This window comes from Passer domesticus, chromosome 3, assembly GCF_036417665.1.
Source record: "Passer domesticus isolate bPasDom1 chromosome 3, bPasDom1.hap1, whole genome shotgun sequence".
Classification (NCBI taxonomy): domain Eukaryota; kingdom Metazoa; phylum Chordata; class Aves; order Passeriformes; family Passeridae; genus Passer; species Passer domesticus.
The window spans coordinates 49,974,171-50,000,252 of record NC_087476.1 but is presented as its reverse complement, the minus strand read 5'-3'; the positions used below and the strand labels follow the sequence as shown (position 1 = coordinate 50,000,252).

The following is a 26,082-nucleotide window of genomic DNA, read 5'->3' as shown; positions in this document are numbered from 1 at the left end:
CGATCAGAGGGCTGGAGCACCTCTCCTGTGAAGACAGGCTGGGAGAGCTGGACTTGTTCAGCCTGGGGAAGAGAAGGTGTTGGGGAGACCTCAGAGCAGCCTTCCATTACCTAAAGAGAGCCTGCAAGAGAGCTGGAGAGAGACTTTTGATAAGGTACTGTAGTGATAAGGCAAGGACATGGGCTTTAAACTGAAAGAGGATAGATTTAAATTAGATATGAGGAAGAAGTTCTTTACTGAGAGGGTGATGAGGCGCTAGAACAGGTTGCCTAGAGAAGCTGTGGTTGCCCCATCCCTGGAAATGTTCAAGGCCAGGCTGGATGGGACTTTGAACAAAGTACTGTTTTGGAAGGTGTCCCTACTGTGGCAGGGCATTGGAATTGGCTAACATTTATACAACCCAGTCTATTGTGTGATTCTGGAAGAGGAGTCTGTACGTGCCATGTAGATGATCTCTACCCTACAGCTAGCATTTTTGTCTATTTAATGAATATAAACTATATAGAACACTAATGTTTTTCCTTGGTACATACTTAGAACTTGATGGTTCAGTTTTGGAAAGGTTCCAGAAAAATCAGTTCAAAGATGACGGTAACAAGGTTAACCAAGGCACATCATCCTTGAGTAAACAACAAACTAGAATCCAAGACTCCTGAGACCTGGCTTCTGTTCTCAGTTCTTCCAACAGCTTCTTGCCTATATTTGGGAAACAAAATCTTTGATTTTTGCTGTGTTAGAGAGAAGAACTTAGACAGTAGACATTAATGTTGTTGTTAATCCAGTCAGTTTCTTGTGGATGTAGATAGTAAATTTATTTCAAAGACTGAAGTGCAAATTTGATGATCTTTAATTCAGATGTTTATGTTTTTTGTGGTATGTACTCTTTTTCTGGGATGTTTAAAGATCTCCCTCAGCAATCACAGAATGCAGTTTTATGCAAGTAAGAGCTGTAAGGTTTAACTTATATAAATTATTCTTGACAAAATGTTTCCAGTGAAACTTTATCAGTTTTTTTTGGAATTATTCTGCCTCAGGAAATAAAACAACTAAGCCTCTTGCAGAAGGTTCATTGTGCATAAAATTATAAGAAAACTTCTAAAAAAGAGCCCTTGAAACCAGGGAAGGCATGAGACTAAAAATCCCTGTAGAACTGTTTTGATGTTAGCTGTCATCATGTTGTAGTTGATGCCATTAACAGTTTTGTAAAAACTTGGGATTTAGCTTTTTAAGCAGCCTTATGTCATCTCTCCAATGTGTGTTAACACTGGCAGTAGGCCAGTATTTGTAACAGTTCTAGGATTGCATGAAAAGAACTGAAATTTCGAGGCGGGTGTGATTGAAGTGTGTGTTTTGATGTCAGTATTTTCCATATTATTCTAACTGGTAATGTGTGAATAAATATTATGTTACTACATTAAAAATAGTATCAAGGACTAAAAGATCTGAAAATGTAATATTAGATATTAAATTAATTTACATTTCTCTGGAGGTATTTAACTTTGTTTTGTGTTAATTATTCTAAAGATAGCTGAAATAAGTCCTCTCAGAAGAGAGAGACTCCTCAGGTAGCAAATGAGAACTTGCTCCAGAAATACTGTGTCTAATTATCTTAAGATTTTTCTTTTTTAAATTGTGCTAGTGTAGTATCTCCATCTTCCTGTTCAGACTCTTTCCATGTCGTATTCCAGCTGTGTGCTTATTCTGCAGTAATTATGATCTTAGCAAGGGATATTCGCAGAGTTTTCTGTACCCGTGATAGTATAAGGAGAAAGATGGAACTGGGTAAAAATGTCATGTCTTTAATAGCATCTGATATAGTTCAGAAGAAGTAAGTAGAGCTTTCAGGCTCTCAGCTCTTCAGGACTTCAATAAAATCATCAGTTCTTGTCTTTGTCTGAATACTATCTAGTTTATGCACTATGAATTGCTTTAAAGCAGCTGTGACTTATAATTTAGACCTGAAGAGGTCTTTCTTACCATCAACATTTTGTAGGACAAAAATTAGGTAATTTTGTGATTAATAAGGATCATAGAGCTCTCAAATGGTTTTTCCCTTCATTATCATTGCAAACCTGTAAGGTGAGACTGCAGGGGTTCTGCAGGTTGACCTGATGTAGGTGTATTTTAGAGCTCAGTGTTGTGATGTGTGAATTGGGTCAATGACTTTACAGTCTTTTATCACAAGACATCAAGAAGAAAGAAGGAGGACAAGAATGAAATATTTTTAATATAAAAAAGAAATATACTCAAATGAATTCCTTTGCTCTCCACCCACATAGTTTTAATGGTTGACTGGTAACTCAGAGTTCTTCTGAGGCCACTGATAACTTGATGTTCTAAAGATATTTCCTGTATGTGTGTAGTTGAAAGTGTGATGCTGAAAAACTGTCTGATCACACATTCACATATGTTACTAGTCTAAAATGCCTCTTTAATGCACTTGTGGATATATCAGCTTCTTGGAGATTATTTGGTTTGGGTGTTTTTTTCTCCTCATTTTACAAACATCCAAAAGAATAATAAATAAAAATGAAGAGATAAATAAACTGGGTGAGAGGATAAATGACATGGCAGCTGGGGATATTGTTTAGTGGTAAACTTGCAAGTTTAGTTTTACAGTTAGACTTGATGATCTTAAGAGTCATGAGGTTGGAAAAGATCCTTAAGATTATATATGCATCCTCTTGTTTATTATTCACTGCCAAAATTAAATAATATAGAGTTACAAAGAGCTGGAACGCTGCGAGATGTTACTGCTCTGCTCTGTACTTCAGCTGTTAAATCCCATACATCCACACTTTAAGGATATTTAAAGAAAAAGTGGAAAGACATGGATTTTACTACTAATGTCAATGTTAACATGTCAACATTTAAAAACTAAAGAAAAACATTCAGGATGAATGTTCTGAATATAAATGAAACCTGATATTGCAACACCTGTGAAGTTTAAAATCTGTCAATCTTTAGCTGCTTTTATATAGGACAATATAAACCTTATGAAAAAACATTAAGATATATTTTGAATATATACTGATTTAGGGTTTTGTTGCTGTTACTGTTTTCAGCTAAGTACTGCTTTATGAAAGAAGGGTTTTGCAATTCTCTTTTTAGATGGAAGTGCCAGTTCAGAGTGAAGAACACAATAATGAAATGCTTTCCTTCAGATGTTAAAGTTGTAAACTGGAGAGTCTTTTATGTATGTTTGAAAAAGGAAATCAGTAGTTGAAATCTGTAACTATACAAGGTATTTATAGATTAATTATTTCATACACTTGTAAAGTAGTGTATTGGGCACAGCACTCTGAAGTACTCAATCCTGTAAGGAGTTTTGATTTGACAGGTCTTAGAAAAATGTATCAGCAGAAGAGAGTCTGATGGGCTTTTTGGTGCTTTTTTTTTTTTTGGTGTTGGTGGTGGTATTTGAAATATCAAGAATGTACAAAGAATTTGTTTCAAATTGACAGACTTAGCACTTCTTTAGAAGAAGTCTGATTGCAATTTAATATTAAACATTGTGGTTTTGTGCTTTTTTCAAGCACAGTAAAAGTGGCAACAGCATTGCTTTGAATACTGTTTGTATATTACTATATTGTCATGCAACATCTTGGTTACGCGTACTTTATTTTTTAATGTCTAGAAGTACCATTAGAGGTGTGCTGCATCTAATACATGCATAGAAGTCTTATTTGTCATAAGTCATTGTTTTGGTACAGCGACTCCTAGCCCTGAGTAGTTTCTAAGCACTTAAATTATTTCATTCTTTAAACTCAGGCTTTGGCTTAATAAAAACAGTAATTTTGTCAGTGACACTACTGTTTTTCACCCTTCCAATTCTCCATTGAAGCTTCATTCTCCTTTGACCTGTAAAAAGGGAGGAGGGCATTACCTTAAAATAGTAATTAACTTTTTCTAACTGTTTGCAGGCTTGCCGCTAAATAAACCCAGGGAATTTCAACATAATATTATGAAATCAGATGTATGTCTCTTGGCTGATACATGTTTGGCAGTAGTAAGACAGGCGTCTGTGTATTCTTCTAATGACTGATGTCATACTAGTAACCAAAGGCATTGCATTCCAAAAATAACCAGAAGAAACAAAACAGTCTAAAGCTATTCACCATCTTGTCCTACTTAATGCATATTACCTGGTTCTGTTTCCTCAGCCAGCCTCTTCTAACTGAATCTAGAAGGCTAGGAGGAGGAAGAACCTTTTGCTGAGGTTGTCACTTGACTCTGATCAAAATGACAGCTTTTAAAAATAGCTAATGTTAAAAAGTTCATGAAGTCCTTCTTCAAGATGCTGCCATTAAATGAAAGACAACATTTCAGCTGCAAGAAGTAGTATGAGGTGAATATGAGAAGTACCAGTTTTCTATTTTAATTTCTATGAGATTAAAGTAATCTTTTCAGCCAGTGTCCTAAAATTTAATTTCTAGAAACCTGAATTGTAATGTATTCAGAAAACAGGTGTGCTATAATCCAAAGATTTTTATTTGAACAGTGTTTTTGCTCACGATGTGACTGAAAGCAATAACTTTTGGTAAAGGGTATCTGACACTGCCTTCTCAGATCTAGTATTTTGCATTATGGATGCTGATGTGTTTGGATAGGTTGTACTAAAATGTATTGCTGTAGTCTTGTGTGACTGTCTTTGTCCTTTTAAAATTTGACAAATGAAGATAATGGGATATTATTTCTTTAATAAGGATTAAGGAAAAGGACTTAATTTTTTTTTTTGTTTAACTGCTTTGTGTAATTGTAAGTGTAGGTTTCACATTTAAAATATAGTTCATTGTAGCTGGTTGTAATAAGTAATCAATTTTATGTTTATACATAAAAAAAGGCAAAACACCTTGAAAATCTATGCATCTCTTTCTTCTCAATATTATCTAGTGTTGTCAACATAGCTCATTTATTGAAGAAAATACTTTGTTGTGACACAGAATGGTAGAAATTTATTTGAATTTTGGAGCCATTATTTTGTCTGTATTGTTCACTAACTTTCCATATATTGTGTAATGTTATTGTGTTAACTTAGAGTCATTTGTCATATATGTCAGTCCTTTCCCCAAGACCCCTTCTCTTTTTTTCTTTTTTATGCTTTATGCTGAGGCTGTACTTGGACACAAAGCTCAGTTTTACATATTCTTTGAGCTGACCTGGAAGTGTTCTGTGGCCATCCTTTCTATTCCTGTGATTCTTGTCTTTCTTTATTTCTGTGCTCTGTTTCACATCCTGTGAATGCTCCACACTGTGGATTGAGAAGGTATATAAGACAATTTGGTATATCAGGTATATTCTGTCTTGCCTCCAAATATCTAATGCATGAGATCATAATTTGTATCACTTTGGGCAGACACTGGTTTAGGAGATGTGTTCTGAACAAGTGAAGAGCCTGAAGCAAGTTTAGCCTCTGTTGGTTTGCATTCTTTTCCATAGCTCTGAGTTGATACTCTAGAATAAACTAGATTTCAAATACCAGATTGTCAGGGGGGTGTTGTTTGTTGCAGGACTTTTTTGTTTTGTTTTGGGGTTTTCTTTGACAAAGCTGTTTGTGTGATAGACTATTTTTCTCTAATGGAAATTTTAAAATGTTTTGAGATGTGGTTTTGTTGTGGTTTGTTTCTTTTTTTTCTGTGGGAGCGTTTTGGTTGGTTTTTTTTCCCTTACGCATCTATGCTTCCTGGTCCTGAGGGAAATTAAATTTCCTGCTTTCAAAAAACTGTTAGCTTGGTACAGTTGTAGACAGAAGTAACACACCTCACTCTAGAATATCAAAAAAATTACATACTGATCATAAACTCCAGCTCTGTGGGCTTGTATGAAATTTTGATCAAGTTGGTCCCTTAATTCGAGTCCCAACTCACAAGTTATGTTCAACCAACTCTACATTCACTACTAATCTTGAGCTTCATCTGTTCCCACCTATAGAAGAGGAATTCTTATAGGAAAAGGGAGAATTTTTAAAGCTTTAGAAAGAAATGAAGAAAATTCTCTGGTCTTGGAAGCATAAAAACCCAGTCGCTTTGTCAAAGAACTGGGAATAGTCTTAAGTTTACCTGCAAGAACTAATTTTATCAAAGAACACAATCTATCTATACTTAGTGAAGTGTGAGGCTGTATGTGGTTTCTTGGGAGACTTGTGAGGCTCTCCTCTTGGGAAGAGGAGCCTTGTCAGACGCTTTGCCTGTGGGCTGTGTTGAATTTTTCTCCTGACCCGTGTTGCCCCTTGGCTGCGGGGGTGGGCAGCAGCCACAGCTCTCCCTGGTACCGAGTGTGGGGCTGCCTCCACACCTTATCCTCACTGACACTGGTGTCAACAGCAACCAAGTTTGACTTGGTTTATGCAAACCAGCACATTTCCCTGCTGGCAAAATCTCGTTAGAGGCCCAGCTTATGTAACTACAATTTCCCGAATGTTTTATGTAGTCGGTGAGCTGGTGTTTCATGTAGTGGCGAGCTATAACATTGATTCTGCTGAGCACTATGGAGGTAAGTGCAGTGAATTATTTCTCTGAAAGTGTGTGGCATGCTGTTTTGTAGGGTCTTCCCAGAAACCTGGCAGAATAATAAAAAAAAAAGGACAAATAAGTGAAAATTAAAATAGGCGCTGGTATTTTTCAGAGTTCTGTCTGTTAGTAAATTAAGAAATGTTTGAGAATATTTGAATGAACAGCATTTTCTTAATTTTGTCAGGACTCTGAAAGAGGGGTTTATGTTTGATTTTCAAAAGATGACTTACAGAATATACAATAAAAAAAGGATTAAATATTTGCTTTTATTCTGTTCTGAAATAACGGCATTTTTAGCTTATAAGGGTCTTAAGAAGCTGGAAATGCAATCATCTTGTCATAAAATCCACTAAAGATGTCTTTTATTTCTGGATGTTGCCCAGTGTATCTTAGGTTCACAAGATAAGAGAAAATTACTGTAGCAGGCACAAGGCCTGCAAGGCCCTGGAGAACAGAAGCCTGAGCTAGGAAATACCAAAGCCAGCATGACTAAGGGTTTAGAAGCCCCTCTCTTCCGCCTTTGGGACCCTGTTATCTCTCTGTATATCCATAGGTCACTTTTCCCCTGACCCTTACTATTGGACAGTTTTCAATCCCCCTATAAGGTATAAAAACCCCTAGCTCTGCCCGGTTCGGCAGAGGAGAGCTGTCACTGGAACCTTCGCGGAGACCCCAATAAAAGAACCCTGCGGAACCCACACAGCGCTGCTCTCTCTCTCTCTGCGTCTGCTGCGGCGATACCCAGGGTGACGGCCCCAGGCGAGCTAAAAGAGCTGAAATCACTAAAGAGCTGACTGCAAATCACTATAGCTGCCTGGGCTGCCTGAACCCCCCGCTGGGCGATCCTGGACCCTCCGTGAGCTATCCTGGACAACCGGCCTCCCCGCTGGGCTTCTGCCCCTGGGGGCCATAAATTACCTATAGAAACAACATACTACTAAAACCCCTTATTTTGGTGATTAATCCAAAACAGTGATCCAGGTTTGTAAGATGAGTACCATTTTCACCCTTTTCCTCCACTTAGGTGTTACTGCTTCATGCTTTGGGAAGTTCTGAACTTAATATTACTCTGCTGAGAGAAAATTCCTTTGTTTATATGTGGAATAATTTTGTAGAATGAGGATCTCTAGGGATGTATATACCTGAAAGGCTAAAATTAGATATGCAAGTATTCAAGAAATACATCTGAAAGGAAATGCAGCTCTGAGACAAACACAACTTGAGAATAGCCCCTTGGCCTATCCTATTTTCCTTGCAGTAATTGAAAGTCTAGTCATATAGCAGATGTGTCAGTTACAGTCTAGATAGGTGATTAGAGGGTAAATGGGATTCTTTCACATAGGGAAGCAGACTGGGAAATTTGTACATCTGTCACTAAATTTTTTTTTTTTTTTCCTTCAGTATGTTTCCCAAGATTTAACTGTCTTGGGAAATTGTCTGAAGCTACTATGGTACAGATTTGTAATGTTTTTTTTCTGTCATAACCTGAGTGATAGAGGTTGCCAGAACTGAAAAGGGGTTTTGATTTGGTGCTGGTACCGCCACACCTATCCCAGCACAAGGGTATTGATTTGTGGTTGCAAGTACATCCCAAGTGAGCCTCTAACAGGAGGAAATGGTTGTTTCCAGTTGAATGAATAATGAATTGGATACACAATGAATTAGTTGGATACTCTGCTTGGAGTTCTAGTGTATTTTACATCCAGTTCTGTGATTGAAGACTGCCCAAAATATAGGAAGTATACTGAGAACTTAATGAAAACTCTGGGAAACTGAGAGATACAAGCACATGTTTAACTTTTTATCTGTAAAATGAGAAATTTCTGAAATGTACATAACTCTGTTTTTATGCATAACCCTTGTTCATTTTTAATGAACTTATCATTAAAAAACCTTACACTTTCATGGAAGAGATTTTGTTTTGGAAGCTGTATTGTATGCAGTCTCTTTAATTTTTAAGCTATATGTAGAAAGCAATGGAAATTTTCTAAAAGTATATATTAAAAGTAGGGAGAGGATCTGCTGGAAACAGAGCAGAGCTAAATATCAAAAACTTTCATCTTTATTAGAATCTTTCCTGACTGTGTAATGGAAGCAGTGGTGGATCAGTAGCTGAAGATGTGCTTAGTGTGTAAAAGTGACGTTAAAAATCCACCAACAAACCAAAGCTTAAATGGTATTTGCTAGCTAATTTGAAATTCAACTTTGAAAAAGTATTGGAAAACTTAAGCAAATTTGCTATTAAGTGTTAAATGTCTAAGTCTGAAAAAACAAATTGTTCCGTGCTGTCTCTTCACAAGTTAAGATGTGAATTATAATTTTTTTGTATTGAATTACAGCTGGTGTAATTCAATACAAAAAGTTATGTACGGCTGTGTTGTAAATAATATAGTCTTAAAACAGGCCTTGGAATGATATCTCAGTGTGTTCTTTTTATACGAGTTGCACGGATCATTCTTAAATTTTTGTCTTAATTATTGTGTATTTTGCAATATGCCACCAACTTAGCTTATTTTTTGTTTCCCTTATTGTGTAAAAAGTGGAAGGTTTTTGCAGTAGTAGTCAGAACTAAGCATGTTTGTGTGAGAGACTGAATTGAATATATATATGTACTGACAGGTGCGTGATACAGGCCTGTACCCACCAGAGGCCTTGAGCTAATTATTTAATGTGAAGTTACACACAAGTGCTCAGTGATTTTTTTTTTCCTTTCTCACAAATCTACTTGTTTGATTCATATGTATTCCTTGATTAAAGATTGCCACTGTTTTCTCATTTGTTGAATTTAAAAAAGGAAGTAATAGATGCTGAAGAAAGACTTCTTAGTGTTCCTTTAATCGTGTTTATCATATTAGCTATCACAGATTTTCTTCTTAGGATAGCTAATCACAGCCAAAACTTGAGGTCTCGATGAAGATTCTTATTTGACTGACCCATCAGGTGTGGGGAATTTTTGTTGGAAGTGAAAAATTCTGAACAGTCTTAATTTACGGAATTCTGTATGATGAACTGCTTGAAGAATAGGAGTCAATGTCTCTCATTTTATGTGGAATAAAGTAAGTATTGTAAAAGAGGTAAATCAGGCAAATCATTTACAATATAACTACTCTTAAATAAGCTCCTTGTATTCCAGCTGCCAAACAGAAACAATAGTAGAAGCCTTCATTGCAATTGCATGAGATGGATTTTTAAGAACATTGAGTAGGGTAGCTATGAAGTCAGTAGTACGAAGTTTTGATTCAATTGGATAGCCATAATAAGAAAGCATAGCTTTTAGACTGAGTGTTCAAGATTCTGCTTTTACTGTATTTAATGGGATCAATAGGAAAAAAGAGATGCTTTAGGACAAAGCAGTAAAATTATATGCTTTTATAGGAGCATCAGTTTTATTGTAGGCCTCTGATGGAGATACTACAATTTTCCTAGTTATATACATAACTTTTTTTCCCCACTTTTTTATTGAATGATTTAGAAAACTTGTAGTAGAGGGAACTATTTAAGTAGATAGACTGGATACTATGAGAAAAAAATGTAGACATTAAAGTAGACTAAAAGCTGGGTGAACCTCTGGACTTTGTGGTCAGTTGCATGAAGCCCAGTTGAGGGCTGGTCACTAGCAGTGTGCCCTAGTGGCCAGTCTGTTTAACATCTTTGTTGTGAGCCGGATGATGAGACAGAATGCACCCTCAGCAAGTTTGTAGCCAGCACAAAAGTGGGGCAAGGGGCTGTAGAACAGATGGGTGTGCTGCTGTTCAGAGCTGGGCAGGCTGGAGGAATCTCCGGCAGGAACCCTGTGCAAAGGCCTGTCTGGGGCAGCACAGCGGGACGTGGTTCGAATCGACTGGCTGGAAAGAGCCGGGCAGTGAAGGCCCCGGGGTCCTGACACACACGTCGAACATGGGCCAGCAGTGTGCCTTCGGCAGGGAAGGTCAGTGGCCCCCTGGACTTCGCAGGAATGACTGTCACAGGAGGGCAAGGGAGGTGATCCCTCCCCTCTGCTCTGTGCTGGTGAAGCACACCTGGAGTGCTGGGTCTGGTTCGAAGGCTCCCCTATATGAGAGAGTCGTGGACGTACTGGAGCAATTCCAGCAAAAGGCCGCTGTGCTGAGGAGACTGCACCATCTGTCATACTGGGAGAGGCTGAGAGATGGATGCAACTGTTTAGCCTGGAGAAGGGAAGGCTCAGGGGGATCTTATGAATGTGTGTGTACACCAGATGGTGAGGAGTAAAGAGGACTGAGCAGGCATATTCTTAGTGCTGTCTCATGAAAACATAAGGCAATGGGCCCAAACAAAAACACAAGAAAACACTTTTTTTTTTTTTTTTTTTTAACTGTGAGGATGGTCAAATTCTAGTACAGGCTGCTCACATATGTTGCATCATTGTCTTCCTTGGAGACATTCAAAACCCACTGGAGTGAGGCCCAGCATAGTCTGTTCTAGTTGACCTTGCTTTGCTTAGGGTCTAGGTTAGACTAGGTAACCTCCAGATGGCTCTTCTGACCTTTCTGTGATTCTGTATACATTGTGTTTCTATAATAGCTACTGTATTGAACCTGTAAGTTGAGTGTCAGATGTCAAAACTAATAGTCATTATTGTGTAAATATAGAGATGTAGCTAGGAATTAAAAATTTTTTCCATTGCATGGTTGCTACCTGTAGGTTACTGGAAAGTATCCCAGTAGGCCACTACAGATTTGTCCTAGATTCATCTTGGGCTTAGCTTTGAAAATAAACTTGGACTCTCAATTGGTGACTGTGCTACCTTCTGCTTCCTTTGATTTTGCTTCTATAATGTTAATTTTTTTTTTAAACAGTCGAATTAGTGATAAGTCTTAGCATGAACACAAATTCTGTTTTATTGGGTAAAATCTAGATTTTTTTTTTTCCCCAGAGGAAAGAAGAGAAATTGCTTCAAGGTAGTTTCTTTCTGGGAAAGTAGCTCAAAATCTTCTGCAGTTATTAAAAATTCCAAGATTCTAGTTGGAATTTCCTTTATTTATTTTAGAAACTTAGCATTAAAACTTCCAGAGGTGGTTTGTAGTTAATGCCTTCTAGAAAAGGGAAAGATGCTGTAGATAAAAATACTGTGTTGGGAGTCTTGCTGTATATGTTTTTCTCTAATATTTCTTTCCCGCAGAACTGTATACTTGCTTGGAAGGCTCCATGCCTTGCCTTCTTTTAAAAAGTCTGGAAAGTAGAAAATAAATTATGAGCCAGCAATGGATTTATTTTCCAGTCTGCTTTTCAAAACATTGATGAAGATTTCTTCTTTGATCTACTAGTGGTATATTCTTATCTGCATGGTCTCATCTGCTGTGAGGAACTACTAGATACCCAAATTGCATGGAGTCTACAGAAATTCTTGAGGAAATTAAACCCAAAATAGATAAGGCATTGAGAGGACAAGACTTGCAGGTAGAGAGGGTGCAAAAATGAACTTTGTTTTGGTGGAGAAGAGGAAAATGGCATCTTTTCTCTGTCTTATCATACAGTATTGCTGGTTCTTTGGGAAAACAATACAAAAAAACCCTTTTGCTAATGCTTTCATCAGCTCAACATTTGAGGACTCTTCAGTAAGAATGAATAGTGTGTATGAGTGATGATAATGCTGACTATGCCTTGAGTTCAGGTTTACAAGCAAACTGAGAGGAAAAGAGATAATCTTTCTTTAGTGTCAACTTAATTTACAATTATCCAAAAGTACTCGTGACATTTTCAGGTGATGGGACTCAGAAATATTGCTTTGGATATCCTCTAGAGCAGGTTTCTAAGTGGAGATGCTTTATTTTACTTAACATTCTGCAGTTGTTGTTCTGTCATCCCTGCTTTCCTTTCTTCCCCCCTTGCCAAATAAAAGGAAAACCAAATCCCTTTCATTCTAAATATTTAAAGCTAGTTACCAGTACTAGTGGGTACTTCTACAAAAATTACGTTTTCCTAAAAAGCAGGACAACTCAGCTTGCATACCCATAGTTATTAAAAAGCTGTGTGTTTCTAAGCAATGCATTGAAAAAGCTAAAACCAGGCAATGACCAGGCAGGTTTTCATTATAAAAATCTAGTGAAAAATAAATGTTTAAAAACATGACACTTCAGATGGTGAAAGTTAATAGGGGGTTGGATTTGAAGATGAAATGGATTAAGATTTAAGAGCAAGTTTTTTTGTGTTGAGCTATAATGAAAGTTAGCTTGAATGATAAAGCAAGGAAATAGAATGAAATGGGATAGTAATTTCTTAGAATTTGGATTATTTTAAGTGTTATGACTTAACCTGTGTAGTACAGATAACTACACAACTTAAATATTTCTTTCTGATGAAAATATAGTAGGTGAAAATACAGATTATGTGATTGTATGAAGGATCATTTAGCCCAGTTTGCAAAAAAGGGAGACTTAAATTATGATTTATATCAATATAATTGCTTATGACTGGGTTAGACATTACTTATAGTGGCCTTTAAAAAAATTATTTTAGAACAAAATAGAAAAACCTTAAGCTTTGCTTTCTGGCAATAAATGGAATCAGCTGACTAATCTTACCCCTTTTATATGATTGGTTTTTTTTCACTCCAAATGGAGATTCTCTAAGTGTGATGGATTTGTCATAGAAATATACTTTGCAGAAAATTTCAAATTCTGTTCATCCTTTTAGGCGCTCATCGCTTTAATGTCACTGAATGTCGTCCTTTAAGGCATTTGATCCTACTGAAGACAACCCACTTCCTCAATGCCATCTCTCATCTTTTGCACCAAAAGGCTGTTTTTCTTCTGTGGATGCTTTTTCAAGGAGTAATATGACTTTGCTTTTTGTTAAGAAAATGAATAATTGGTGAATTAGAAATTATATTTTCCTTCTAAATATACATAGAATTAGAAAAAATTCTGAATTACATTGTTGGGGAAAAATCTCCAACTTCATTAACTATGGCTTGACAGATCATTAGGATGTAATTTGATGATACTAAATACAGAAATTGAAAAAAGAAAGGATGAACTTACTATGGCTAGCAAGTGATTAAAGCCAATGAAAATATGGCATCTTTGTTTTCTCTGTAATGTTGTTCTGAAACAATGCTGATGAATTGGGGTGAACAAATAATTTTTAAGTTCTAGTGCTGAAGTAGTCTTAGAGGCATTGTAAATAACTGTTGTATTTTGATAACATTTGTACAGTAGACCTCTCCTTATCAGTTAAGCAGGTTTGAGGTTTAGTATCACTCAACTTGATTTACAAGTCAGTTGTGTTTAAAGCCACTTCATTTACAAGTGATTGAGTTTAAAAATAGGGGTTGATTTTCAAGGAGCTATTACAAAACATTTAAACTGTTTTCTGCTAGAATTTGTTCCCATTCTAACTTTTGAAGCTGTTTCTAAACAATTTTACCCTCTTTCTTAACAGTCTTTCTTCAACATATTGTGTTGTATTAAAACCTGTCGTCGTGAAAATATTTTTGATGCCATAATGAGATTGAAACTTCCATTGAACTCTATTTTGACTTATTTTGCAAGCTGGTTTTATACTTTGGCACAGAAAGCAAACTTATGTGCAACTAACAAAAGTAAATGTCTCAGTCACACGGATAATAAATATATTGCTTAGAAATCACTATGTTTGGGAGCAGTGCAACATAAATGTACGGAGCTGGGTTGCTGAACACTGTAAACTTATGTAACTCCATTAGAGACAGCAATGCCAGTGTAGAACAGCTGAGCATTTCTCTCAGATGTCATGTAGTAGCCAAGTGGGGGATTAAGTGCCAGGTCATACAAAGCATTAATGGTGATGTCTTCCCTAATTTGGTTTATAGTAAAGAGTTGCACTTCACTTCTGTCCTGCTGCTTCTTGTCTTTCTGTCAAGGTCTTCAAGTCTACTTCTTTCTGCCTGGAAAAATTACTTTGGTTCTGGCTTGTACATATAATTCTGAGGTGTTCTGCTCCTGAAAATCAGTTTAATTCAGTTCACTTGCCTGTCCATCTGCAGCATTCTTAAATGGCCATCTTGGCCACTGACTAGAGATGTCTAGTGCATACCCAACCCATCTCTCATAGTCCTGTGATATTATCTTGATATAGCTCTTCCCATTTAACTGGTATTTCTTGTTTGTTTGACATCACAACTGCTTGTTTTGTGCCTGAATTTTTGCCTCAGCTGATGATATTCTGAAGATTGTATCATGTTTCATAGAGACATAAAATCATTAATGTGGGGAAAGGTATCCAAGATTGAGTCCAGCCTATGACCAAATACCATTATATCAACTAGACCATAGTGCTAAGAGCCATGTCTAGTTGTTTCTTGAACACCTCTGGGGGTGGTGACTCCACTACCTTCCTGAGCAGCCCATTCCTATTCTTGACCACCCTCTCAGTGAGAAATTCCTCCTGATTTGAGTGGTGCAGCATTGTATCTGTCTGTCACACTACAGCCAGGTCATGATTCTTTTAAAAGCCTTTTTAAAGTGAACTTTATTTTTCCTCCTTTCCCCTCCTATTTTTTATCTTGATACATATTTGGAAGAGATACCTGCTCTTTTTCTTCCTCAGAAAATGGAGTACAGTTATTAAATTCCTTTGTTCCATTATAATTTGTTGTGGTTAAGAAAATACCCCACTTTTCCCTTTTCTGCAGCACATCCAAAAAGGAATTTTCTGCTAACCATGTCAAGATGCCATCTGTCCCTGTATCCAGTATTATATTTATTCTGCTTAATGGAATGGGTTTGCCCCCAAATGTCTCTTTCTGTCACTCTCACATATGTGCTGATGCCTCTGTCCAATCCCCTTTTGTCCCCCTGTGGTCATATTTCACTGGTGGACCCGGTCTTGGAAGCGCTCCGCTGCTAGAGTGGAAGGAGCAACAGGGCCTGATTGCCCACTTGACCTCTTGTCATGGGTGAGCTCCTTCTTGGTTCTCTACTGATTGCTAAAATTACTTGTAGGATGGCATATTGTTGTGTCCTGGTCCTGAGGCCTTAGGTTTGAACCGCTCTTGACTGCCTGGCTTCTGAACTTGTGAATTCCATTCTCAAGTTGCTGCTCAGTGTGTTGGGCTATCAAAAGAGGTGCAGGTAACGTGCTCCTCTTGTTGAGTCTGGTTACAGAGTGCTCTGTAGCTTCACCTGCTGCCGTAATTATGATTTGTGTTACCTGATGGATAAAGGCTATCCCTGTTCCTGGATTTGGACCAAGGGCATGTTTCCAAGATAGGCTGTGGTGGTAGCATGAAGCTCCTGATGAGCTCCCAAAAAGCTTCTCATTTGCTTTCTGGTGCAACTCCAGGAGAAAGGCCACACTGAATAAATGACCTTTTCAGCTATGCTGACCTCTCTGTCCCTGTGTCAAGGCGTGCTCTGCACCTCTTCTTTGAATGGGATATCTCCTCCCCCATGATGAATTGGACTGTGGCATGCGTTTTTCTGATAATTACATTTTAAGGCACTGTAATAATTTATAAACATGCTGAGCTGTAAATGCAAGCAGATATGTTAAACCAGTAGGATTTTCAGACAATTCAAAAGAGTTAATATTTCAGTGTGGGCCATACACAAATATACAAAACACAGGAAGGACTGTAAGTCAAGTTAAAGGTGATACTGATCTGTACTTGCCAGTTCTGAAAGTAGAAATGGATTATCAGCACAGCAAATTACAGGTACTTGAGGAGCAGTATTTAAGAGCATGAAGAAATCTCCTCTAGGTGTATGGGCCCCTGTGAGGTGTTATACTTACTGTATATAGTATTAAACATTAGGAAACCTGAAAATAAAAAAATGTTTCCTGTGTTTTATTCTCAGTGTAGATGTTGGTGAGTGGTGCATGGCCTTGGACTTATCCTCTTTTGCAGAAAATTAAGTGTCTATCAATAAGTGTGAAAATGAAAGATTTCTTATCTAAAGGTAGAGCCCTGTGTAGTAGTGGATATCTGTTAATGCTCAATACCTAGAAATTATGTTGAGCTTCATAGTGTCATTCTCTAAATAATTAATTGTAAACAAAAGTCATTAGAGATCGCTTTGGAAAGCTAGTTGCTGTAATAAAAATAATCCAGTATTTGTTTCCAGAGTTTCTAAAGGAATAGAATACTGAATTTTACTTAGGTATAAATTGAGCTAACACATGAAGACTGTTGGATAGCATAAAGGATATTTTAATAATAAATTTCATGTGAAAGTGTGTTTTTTAGGGGAAAAAAAAGATCAAGTTCTTGCCCTCTGTGCATTTTATCTCAAAGGAAGACTGGTATAGTTAGATCAGCTTTTTGGAGGGAGATGCCATTGGCAGGGGGCATTCCTTTTACAGCTGCAGACTGTATTTGTCCCTTCCCTGCTCATTGTACTGTGCCCCTAATGCACTGACCCAGGTGCATTTAGAAAGACTTACATTGAGCCATGTAGCTGAAGAGCAAGTGTCTTCCTTCCACCTTTTCTGTGATGTCTAAGAAATCCTGAGCTAAAGGTCTAGGCTTGTTCCTGTGTTTGTTATCAGCAATACAAAGATCTTGATTGACAAAGCATCATCTATTTGTGACGTTTTCCATAAAGAAGCAAAATATCTTTCTAGATAAATGGTTGTTTTTTAAAATTTAAATTTAAAAAAAAAAAGGAAGAAAGATGGGCATGCATAGGTTTTGAGGTTTGGGTTTGGTTTTTTTTTTAAATGTGTTATAACTGTCTGTCTACTTGTGTGTGTAGTAACACATTTGTAATACTGTACTCTGTGATTGTGGTCAGCTTTTATGAAAGGCAGTTTTAAGTAGCTTTGAAGTACTTTCCTGTATCATTGTATCCTTATAAATGTCCTAAGGAGAAGAAATTTGTCCCATAAAACAAACTTTTACTGGCTATTGAGTATTTTATTTTGTCTTAAAACAATTATTATAGGTAAGCTGAAGTATAAATATGTCTAATTTTTTGACATTTTTTGGTCAACTGGAAGAAAAGGGGAAAAATTAATGCAATACCTATTGTACCAAAACCCATATGATTGGGTTAGAGGAAATAGAGGAAATATTTCTATGTAAAATTAACTAATTATAATGCTTGCAAATTTTTAAAGGTTTCTTACTGATTATGTAGGCTGAACTTTTCTGTTTCCTGCACTTGTTACTGTTTCTCAGTGTATGTTACTACTTCCTATGTGAAGTAATTCTTACCTACCCACAGAGTGCAAGGGTAGGTCAGGCTCATTGGTCCACACCTTATAAATTGTTAGCAGGTTATGCACCAGCATTTCTTGTTGGCATTGTCCTTGTGTGGTTCATTCCAGAGATGGGCAGCACTGACAAAATCTGGGGATGCCTCTGGAGGCTCTGGTGTTTCAGGCTGGTGTTCAGGCAGCAACACCTTGGGAGCACTGGGAACACAACAGTTCACCTGAACAAGGCTGGATACGGTACTCTGACCCTGGGATCCACGCATCAAGTCTGAAATGGAGGTTTGCCAGTCATAAGATTGATGTTTGTGTGAGATGTGTAGTGGTGGTTTTTTTCTCATAAGTATCAGCTTTCGTTTTGACGTAAAATTAGAGAAAATGAATCATGCACACTTTCTGGGATATTTTCTTACAATCATAGACTGTGGTTTTCTGTGCTGCAAAATAATTTGCACTCAATTCTAGTATTAAGGTGAATTACACATTTGTAATTAGAAAAGCACTCTGTCCTGACTAAATTGCTGTCAGGAGCAGATGGCTGAAGTACAGTTGACCATGCAAGAGTTGGTCAGCTTTCCAAACCATAGCATCTGGTTTGGGGTAAAAATACTTCTCAGCCAAACTTTCATCTTTCATCCTCGGTGTGGACCAGGAATTGTTGTTTGTATTCCATGTAGATCAAAACACCAAAGCTAGTGTAGGGACTGACTTGCTTCACCTTACCACGTAGAACATAACTAAACAATCCAGTAATTACTGACATAACAAAGGTTATTGCTGTTGTTGGTACTCACTCTGTTGTAGTTCTTCAGACCAATGCACACAGTATTTCAGTAGGTCTTCATTAATAATAAAGTTACTGTTTTCTATAAAAAGAAAGCTGGCAAGCTCAGTATCCTTATAGAGAGTATGGTTCTGTCTGTCCCTCTGAAATGATATGCTGACTGAAAATACAGTAAAGCATGATTTTTTTTTTTCCCTGTCATGAGATAAGAATTGCTACGTGTAGTTAGAGTAGAGCTGGAAAAATATGAATTACTCAAATAAGCAGTTTATGGGTCTTAGTATTATGCAGTTGTACTAAAAAAGCTGCAGGGTTTTTAAAAATCATTTTTAAAAGCATTTACAAGCGTCCTTACCGGGGGTTCATGCTCTCATTTGAAAACAGAGAGTGCAGCACTTATTTTATATACTTATCTCCAACGTTTGCAACCTTATTGCTTTTCAATTTTCAGAAACTTACTTGAGAAGGAACTATGTAGTTTAGCTAGAACTTTACATGTATTCATTTGCTTCACAGTACTTCAATTTTTGCTTACATTTCATTGAAGTGCTGTTAAGTTGCTTTTGCTTCAGGTGGTACAGACTTTTTTCCCTGTGTTCCTATACAGTGTATCAAATTCTCAAAAATAAAATCTGATATAGCTATTCCATTTCTTTAAAAATACTGAGGTTTGTAGTAGTAGGATGGAGCTGGAATTCAGGCTGCTATAAGGCGTATGTGATGATGAAATATTCAGTTGCATGCATTTTATTTTTACATTTCCCATAATATATGAATGCCCTTCCTTTAAGGAACGAGTTGTGCTTGAATTTGAATTGAATTTGTTGCTGTTCAGTGCCTTTAGTAAAGAGCAAGTCAGTAATGAGAATTTAAAGATATCTTCCAAATGTGGCATTGCACATGGATTTATTTTTCACTTGGAGTTTTCAGTGAGGTTTCCACTGCTAAATCATAATACCCTTGAAAATGCTTTATGATTTATACTTTCTGCAGATTGTAGTGCTGCATAACTTGAGACTGGAACACTGCCTGAAGTGATAAACATTATGGCACTTGTATGCACAAGGACAAGAGTCAAGGGGTGTTTAGAGTGTGGGATTTGACCTAGTGTTCTGCAATTGCTTATTGTAATGACCTGATCCTAAGTGTGAGATTTATTTCTTTATAGTACTTCTTAAACTACATTGTCCAACTTCTCTAACCAAAGCTAAGGCCTATTCATGCAAGATAGTGCATATAACATTTAGAAAACCCCCAAACCCTTTGATATGAACAAAGAACTTGAACACTAGGCACCATAAAACCAACAGGAAAACAAGCTTTTGGGATCCAAGAGACTGTTTGTTGGTACCAGGAGGGAGGTCATAGCTTTGTGATCAGAAGTTACTGTTGACATCAAAGACAATAAGAATATAGAAAGTTGAAACCTTTGGGGAATGGCGTTTAAGTGATAGTTGTGATTTTGCTAATGAGATTGCACGTGCTTTAGTTGTCATTTCTTGCAATGTTTTGGTACAGTTTTGTGAGTCTCTGTACCATGAAACTCCATCAAAATAGGAATTTATTATTTTTTTTTAATCTGGGGAAGAAAAAAGCCAAAAGTATAATTGATACCTGCAGATATGTAAGTGGTACTAAAAACAAGTTGCCAAACCTATGAAAAACCTGTGGTTTTTTTCTTCTTTCATTAAATAGCATGTTAAAAAATTGAATTAGAAGAAGTTTAAAGTGTTTTTTGTGATATTTTAAAGTTAATTCCTTGCTATATAAAGATAGGCGAGGCTAGGGGGGTTGGGTTTTTTACTCTAATGTTGCTTCAGAGCTTTTTTATTTTTCCTTTTTCTTTTCAACTGTAATCTAAAGCATGTCCTGTTGGGATTTTGTGGCTCAGGTAAGAGAATGGGGTATGTTATTTCAGGCATAAAAATGTGGAATAAATTTAGAATAAAATGCATAAAATTTAGAATAAATGTCGGACTGTAGTTTAAACAAACAAAAGAACACCAGGGCCAAAGTCTTGAATCTGCTCTTTTCACTTACGAGAACTTTTTTCAGCTTTGTAGCTCATCTGAACACTTGACTGTAGACAATTTTCTTCAGTCTGGAGCATTGAGGCTTTTGCTTGCTGTCGGGAGAGCAACTCTGTGCCCTCTTCATATTTCCCAGTTTTGAGGGCAAGTCCCCACAACTTCCTCTGTTGCCTGGTTCAGTACCATTGCAGGACTGGTCTAGGTTCTGTCCTCAATTAAAAAAGAAAAATCCCCTCTTCATTGCTTCATTGCTTCTTCGTTGTTCGTTTTTGTTACTTCTTCTTAATTTTAAAGATACCCAAGTTACACTAATCAGAAGACTTTTTTTTCAGCTGTGTTTTATAGCTCTGCTGCCTGTATATCTAGGAAGTATGGGGAGAATTGCTGGAGTTCTTGAAGCAAAAGATTGCATTAACCCCACCTGTTGCATGGATAGTTTATTCACTGACGTATACAGATACAGACACACATACTTATCTGTACTTCCCAGTTACAAACCAAGATCTACTATGCTGTGCAGTTGAAACATCCCTTAGGCTATATCTGGTTATCTTAAAACTTTCATTGAATGTTCGTGGTTTTGCTGCTTTCACAGCCTTCTTGAACTGCTTAGCTCCCTGGGCTCCTCAGATTGCTGGCTGCCCTGCCCTGAACTTTTCTGTTCATCTGACTTACTAGCTGGGAATTTGGTGAATTTATATAGTAAGGGACCTTAGACCTGAGGATGCACAAAATGTTTACTAGATAAGCTGTCAAAAGTGAAATTGTATCTGGGAAACCATCAAGATTACAATCCAGAATAACTAGTGTTTGCATTTTTGATGTTTCTGAAATGAAATATTTAAGAACATGTAGTGTTTGGAAAGGAGGGATCTGAGATATATTTTTTGTTCCAGTTGAATTTCTTGTTGTGATATATATACTCTCTGTGTTATTTTCCAATAGAAAGATCTCTTCAATTTTTTTTTTAAGTCTTTGAACTATTCCAAATAAATTGGAGGGTTTTTAAAATGTGTTTTTAAGTATGCTTTCCCCCCCCCAGTGTATTTACAGCAACAACATGGATATAAAAACAGAGCTTTTATTAGGAAAATTAGGGGTTTAAGGAGAACAGAAAAGCTGCTGTATTCTATAAGATCTATAAGAATATAATGATTAATACTGCATTTATGCAGTTACATCCTTAATAACATCTGGTGTCTTATTTGTGTGATGGAAACAAGCCAGATAGGTGAAGTAGCTTTCAGAGTAACTAGGTATGTTTTTCTTGGGATTTAACAAATAACAAGATGCCTTTTCTCTTAATATAATATTATTTCATGTTTGCAGGTAATATATGCTTTGAACACGAAAAATGATGAACATGAAGCAGCTATCCAAGCCCTTAAGGATGCTCATGAAGAAGAAATCCAGCAAATTCTTGCAGAGACCAGAGAGAAGATCTTGCAGTATAAAAGTAAAATGGCAGAAGAAATGGATCTCAAGAGAAAGATTCAGGTTTTGGAAGAGTCACTGGAAGATCACAAAAAGATGAAACATCAGGCCTTGACAGAATTTGAAGCATATAAGGATAGAGTTGAAGATATGCAGCTTTGTGCAGAAGCTCAGCATGTCCAACGTGTAGTGACCATGTCAAGGGAAGTGGAAGAGATCAGAAAGAAATTTGAGGAAAGGCTACGAAGTTTCATACAGTTGCAAGTACAGTATGAGAAGGACAAGCGTACAGCTCTGGAAGACTTAAAAGCTGCCCACAGGCTTGAAATTCAAGAACTTCTGAAGACTCATCAGAGTCAGAATGCTACTTTAAGTAAGGGGCAAGAGAAAATGGAGGAATTGCATAGACTGGAGCTGGAAGACTTGAACAATAAGGTTGAAGAGCTAAGGCTGGAAAAAAAAAAGCTCATTGAGGACTATGAAGGCAAACTCAGCAAAGCACAGTCCTTCTATGAACATGAACTTGACTCTTTGAAAAGATCTCAGCTTTTTACAGCAGAAAGTCTACATGCCTGCAAAGAGAAAGAAGTGGAGCTACGAAAAGAATTTCAGAACCAGGAAAGTATGTTACGGAAGAATCTGGGGAAGCTTAAAACTGAATTGCAAATGGTCCAGGATGAAGCTGCTAGTCTACGGGAAAAATGCCAAAAACTTCAGGTGGCTCTTGGTACTGCAGAAAACAATGTTCAGGTGAGACTGATGATATGTTGTTCCCAAGACCGTGAATTTTCTTTTCCTATAAAAGCAGTGTTTCCATGTGGCTGTTGGGTTGAGGTTAGTAGAGTGTGTAAATTTAATTTTCTGTTACTCATACATGCCTGTTACCTTCTTCAAATTTTTTTACATTTATTTCTACTTTAAGCTAAATTGTTTAATTAACAATATTTTCACAAGCGACAACTGCAATACTGCACGCTCTTTCAGTATGTTACTGGGTTTGGCTTAGGTAGGGTTAATTTTCTCTATGGGGGCTTGTGGCGTGCCATGTTTTGGATTTGTTGGAAACAAATCCAGACATGTTGGAAACACTGTTGGTAATTCAGGAATCGTTTAGCTATTGCTGTGCTGTGTTTACACGGAGTCAAGGTCTTTTTGACTTTTCACCCCACCCTTCCAATGAGGCAGCTGGGGGTGTACAATGGAGCACAGCCAGGACAGCTGACCCCAAATGGACACAGGGATATTCCATATTATATGACATAATGCTCAACATATAAGTCTGGGGGGAAGGAGGAAGGAGTGATGGTGTTTGCCTTCCCAAGTCACTGTTATGCCAGATGGAGCCCTGCTTTCCTGGGGCTGCTGAACGCCTGCCTGCCCATGGGAAGTGGTGAATGAATTCCTGGTTTTAATTGCTTGTATGTGTATGACTTTTTTTTTTTAATCTATCAAACTGTCTTCATCTCAACCCATGAATTTTTCCACTTTTACCCTTCCAATTCCTTTCCCTGTCCCACTTTGGCAGTAGTGAGCAAGTGGCTGTGCCATACTTAGCTGCTTACTGGGTTAAACTCCAACACAGTTTTATTTAGTGTGTTGGGTTGACCCCGGCTGTGTGCCAAGTGCTCACCAAAGCTGCTCTGCCATGCTTCTCCTCAGCTGAACAGAGGAGAGAGACTGTAATAAAAGACTTCTGAGTTGGGATAAGAAGAGGGAGAGATCACTCATCAGTTGCCATCATGGGCTAAACAGAGTTGACTTGGGAAAAATGATTTCTTACTAATTTGTTACAAAATTTATTACTAATCAAATCAAAGTAGGTAATGAGAACTTAAACTAAATCTTAAAAGAGCGCTTTCTCCCCACCCCATCTTTTCTGGGCTTAACTTTATTCCCACTTCTCGAACCACTTCCCCTATATTGATGAAGGGGAATAGTGGAGGGGGCCTGCAGTCAGTTCATCACGTCTTTGCTTCTGCAGGGGGCTTCTGGAGGTGGGTTTATGGAAACTGCGGTGAAGGTGAAACTGGTTGTATGTTGATTGTTCCTGCAGTAAAGGAATTTTCTTCCCAAAGAAGAGGAAGAATCTAGTGCAGTATCTGCAACAGATTTTAAAGTCAGGTCCCACTCTGGTCACTGTGGATGAGGTGATGAAATGCATAATCTCACCACATCTGGTGTCTGTTTCATTACACATCCAGTACAGTGTTTTCCCCAATTCTCTCTTCTGCTTTAGTTTCTGAAATGACTCTTTACAGTTTCAGTAACTTGAATTATAAGAAATCTATGTTTTTCTTTTGAACCAGAACAATGTTTTCTTTTCCCTCCTGCACGGATAGAACACATTACACTCTCCAAGATATGCTATTGTGAATCAGTACATCTGATTTAAGGCATAAGAAAAGTTTAGAATCATAGAACTATAGAATAGTTTGTCTTGGAAGACACAGTAAAGATTATCTAGCTTGAAACCCCCTGCCATGGGCTGGGATACCTTGCACTAGACCAGCTTGCTTGAAGTCCCATCCAGCCTTGAACACCTCCAGGGATGGGAAGTCCACAACCTCTATGGGCAACCTGTTCCAGTGCTTTGCCACCCTCAGAGAAAAGACTTGCTTCATAAAATCTAATCTAAACCTATGCTACTTCAAGTTAAGAAAACTCCTCTCATCTTATCACTACATGTCTTTGCCAAAAGTCCTTTTCCAGCTCTTTTAGGCCTTCTTTAGATACTGGAAGGCTGCTCAAATATCTCCCCAAGAACCTTCTCTTCTCCAGACTGAACATTCTTTCAACCTGTCTTGATAGGAGATCCAATGATCCAGTCCTATGATTGATTTAGTGGCATCCTCTGAAAGGATGCCTTTTCTGAAAGGTCCTTGTCCTTTTGTTGGGGCTGCCACACCTAGGCACAAAGGAGTACAGGTGGGGTCTAAAAAGAGCAGAGTAGAGGGACAGAATCATCTCCTGTGACCTGCTGGCCATGCTGCTTTTGATGTATCCCAAGACATGATTGGCTTTCTGGGCTGTGAGTTCACATTGTTAAGTCATATTGAGCTTTTTATTCCAGAGTCATTCTCCCCAGGGCTAGTCTCCACCCAGCCTGTGCTTGTGCTTGGGATTGACCCGACCCAGGTGCAGGACCTTGCTCTTGGTATTGTTGAACTCCACAAGGTTTGCCCAGTCCCACCTCTCAAGCCTGTCAAGGTCTCTCAGGACGACACCCCTTCCCTCCTCTGCAGTGAGTCGACTGTGCCTCACAGCTTGGTGTTGTCAGCGAGCTCGCTGAGGGTGCACCCCATACCACTGCCCATGTTGCTGAGAAACATGCTAAAAAGTGCTGGTCCCAACAGTGACCCCTAGGAATGTTTGATATAAGTAGTTGCCCAGCTTTAATTTTATGTATCTCCACACGTAGCTTAATTTGAGTCAGTAGTCAACACTCAGAGTTGCAATGAAGGACACTAAACTGCTATGAACACATAATGTATTCTTTAATGTGGAAAACTCTCAGATACCAGAAACCAGGTTTCTAAAGTTGACCCCCAGACTCTGTGGACCGTTTTATAGGATTTTATTTTCATGTATCTTTTTGAATATTGACACATTTCTCTTATGCATTACTGTCATGCCATGTACCCATTATCTTGTCCTTCAAAAGGTATTTTTGAAGTATTACATATAATAGACAATTAATATGGGAATAATATTTCACTATTTCAGCTTTTGTGTGAATAAAACTTGTTTGCTAAAAGGTCTCTTCTGTACCTTTTAACCTAATGTTCATTTAAATTGACATGATTGTACATGATGGTAACAGGTATTATGTGTTTCCTCTAGGTTCTTCAAAAACAGCTAGATGATGTGAAGGAGGAGGAGATGTCATTGTTAAGCAAACACAAAGAAGTGGAAAGCGAGCTTGCAGCTGCTAGAGAGCGCTTACAGCAGCAGGCCACTGATCTTGTTCTCAAAGCCAGTATGTATGTCAGTAACTTAATCTGGAAACAAACTTCATCCTTTTATTCTAGCCTTTTCTTTTTCTGTCAACCTCATGCAGATTTAGAGTGCCTAAAGACTGTTTAGTGCTTTCCATAGAATTTTCCAACGAGTTTTGGAGTTTTTTAAACTTTTTTGCTATCACATGCATTGTACTTCAGTTTCCTTTTTT

At 37.7% G+C, this 26,082-nt stretch overlaps 1 protein-coding gene across 10 annotated transcripts in view; it reads left to right on the top strand.

The window, feature by feature from the left end:
* The window catches only part of FAM184A (family with sequence similarity 184 member A), a 74,226-nt gene that overhangs the window by 4,718 nt on the left and 43,426 nt on the right, over positions 1 to 26,082 (top strand). For all 10 annotated transcript variants that reach the window (XM_064413027.1, XM_064413024.1, XM_064413028.1 and 7 more), the window contains exons 2-3: positions 21,810 to 22,664; positions 25,755 to 25,890. In XM_064413027.1, the coding sequence (XP_064269097.1) occupies positions 21,810 to 22,664; positions 25,755 to 25,890 (991 nt within the window). The remainder of the gene's footprint in view (positions 1 to 21,809; positions 22,665 to 25,754; positions 25,891 to 26,082) is intronic.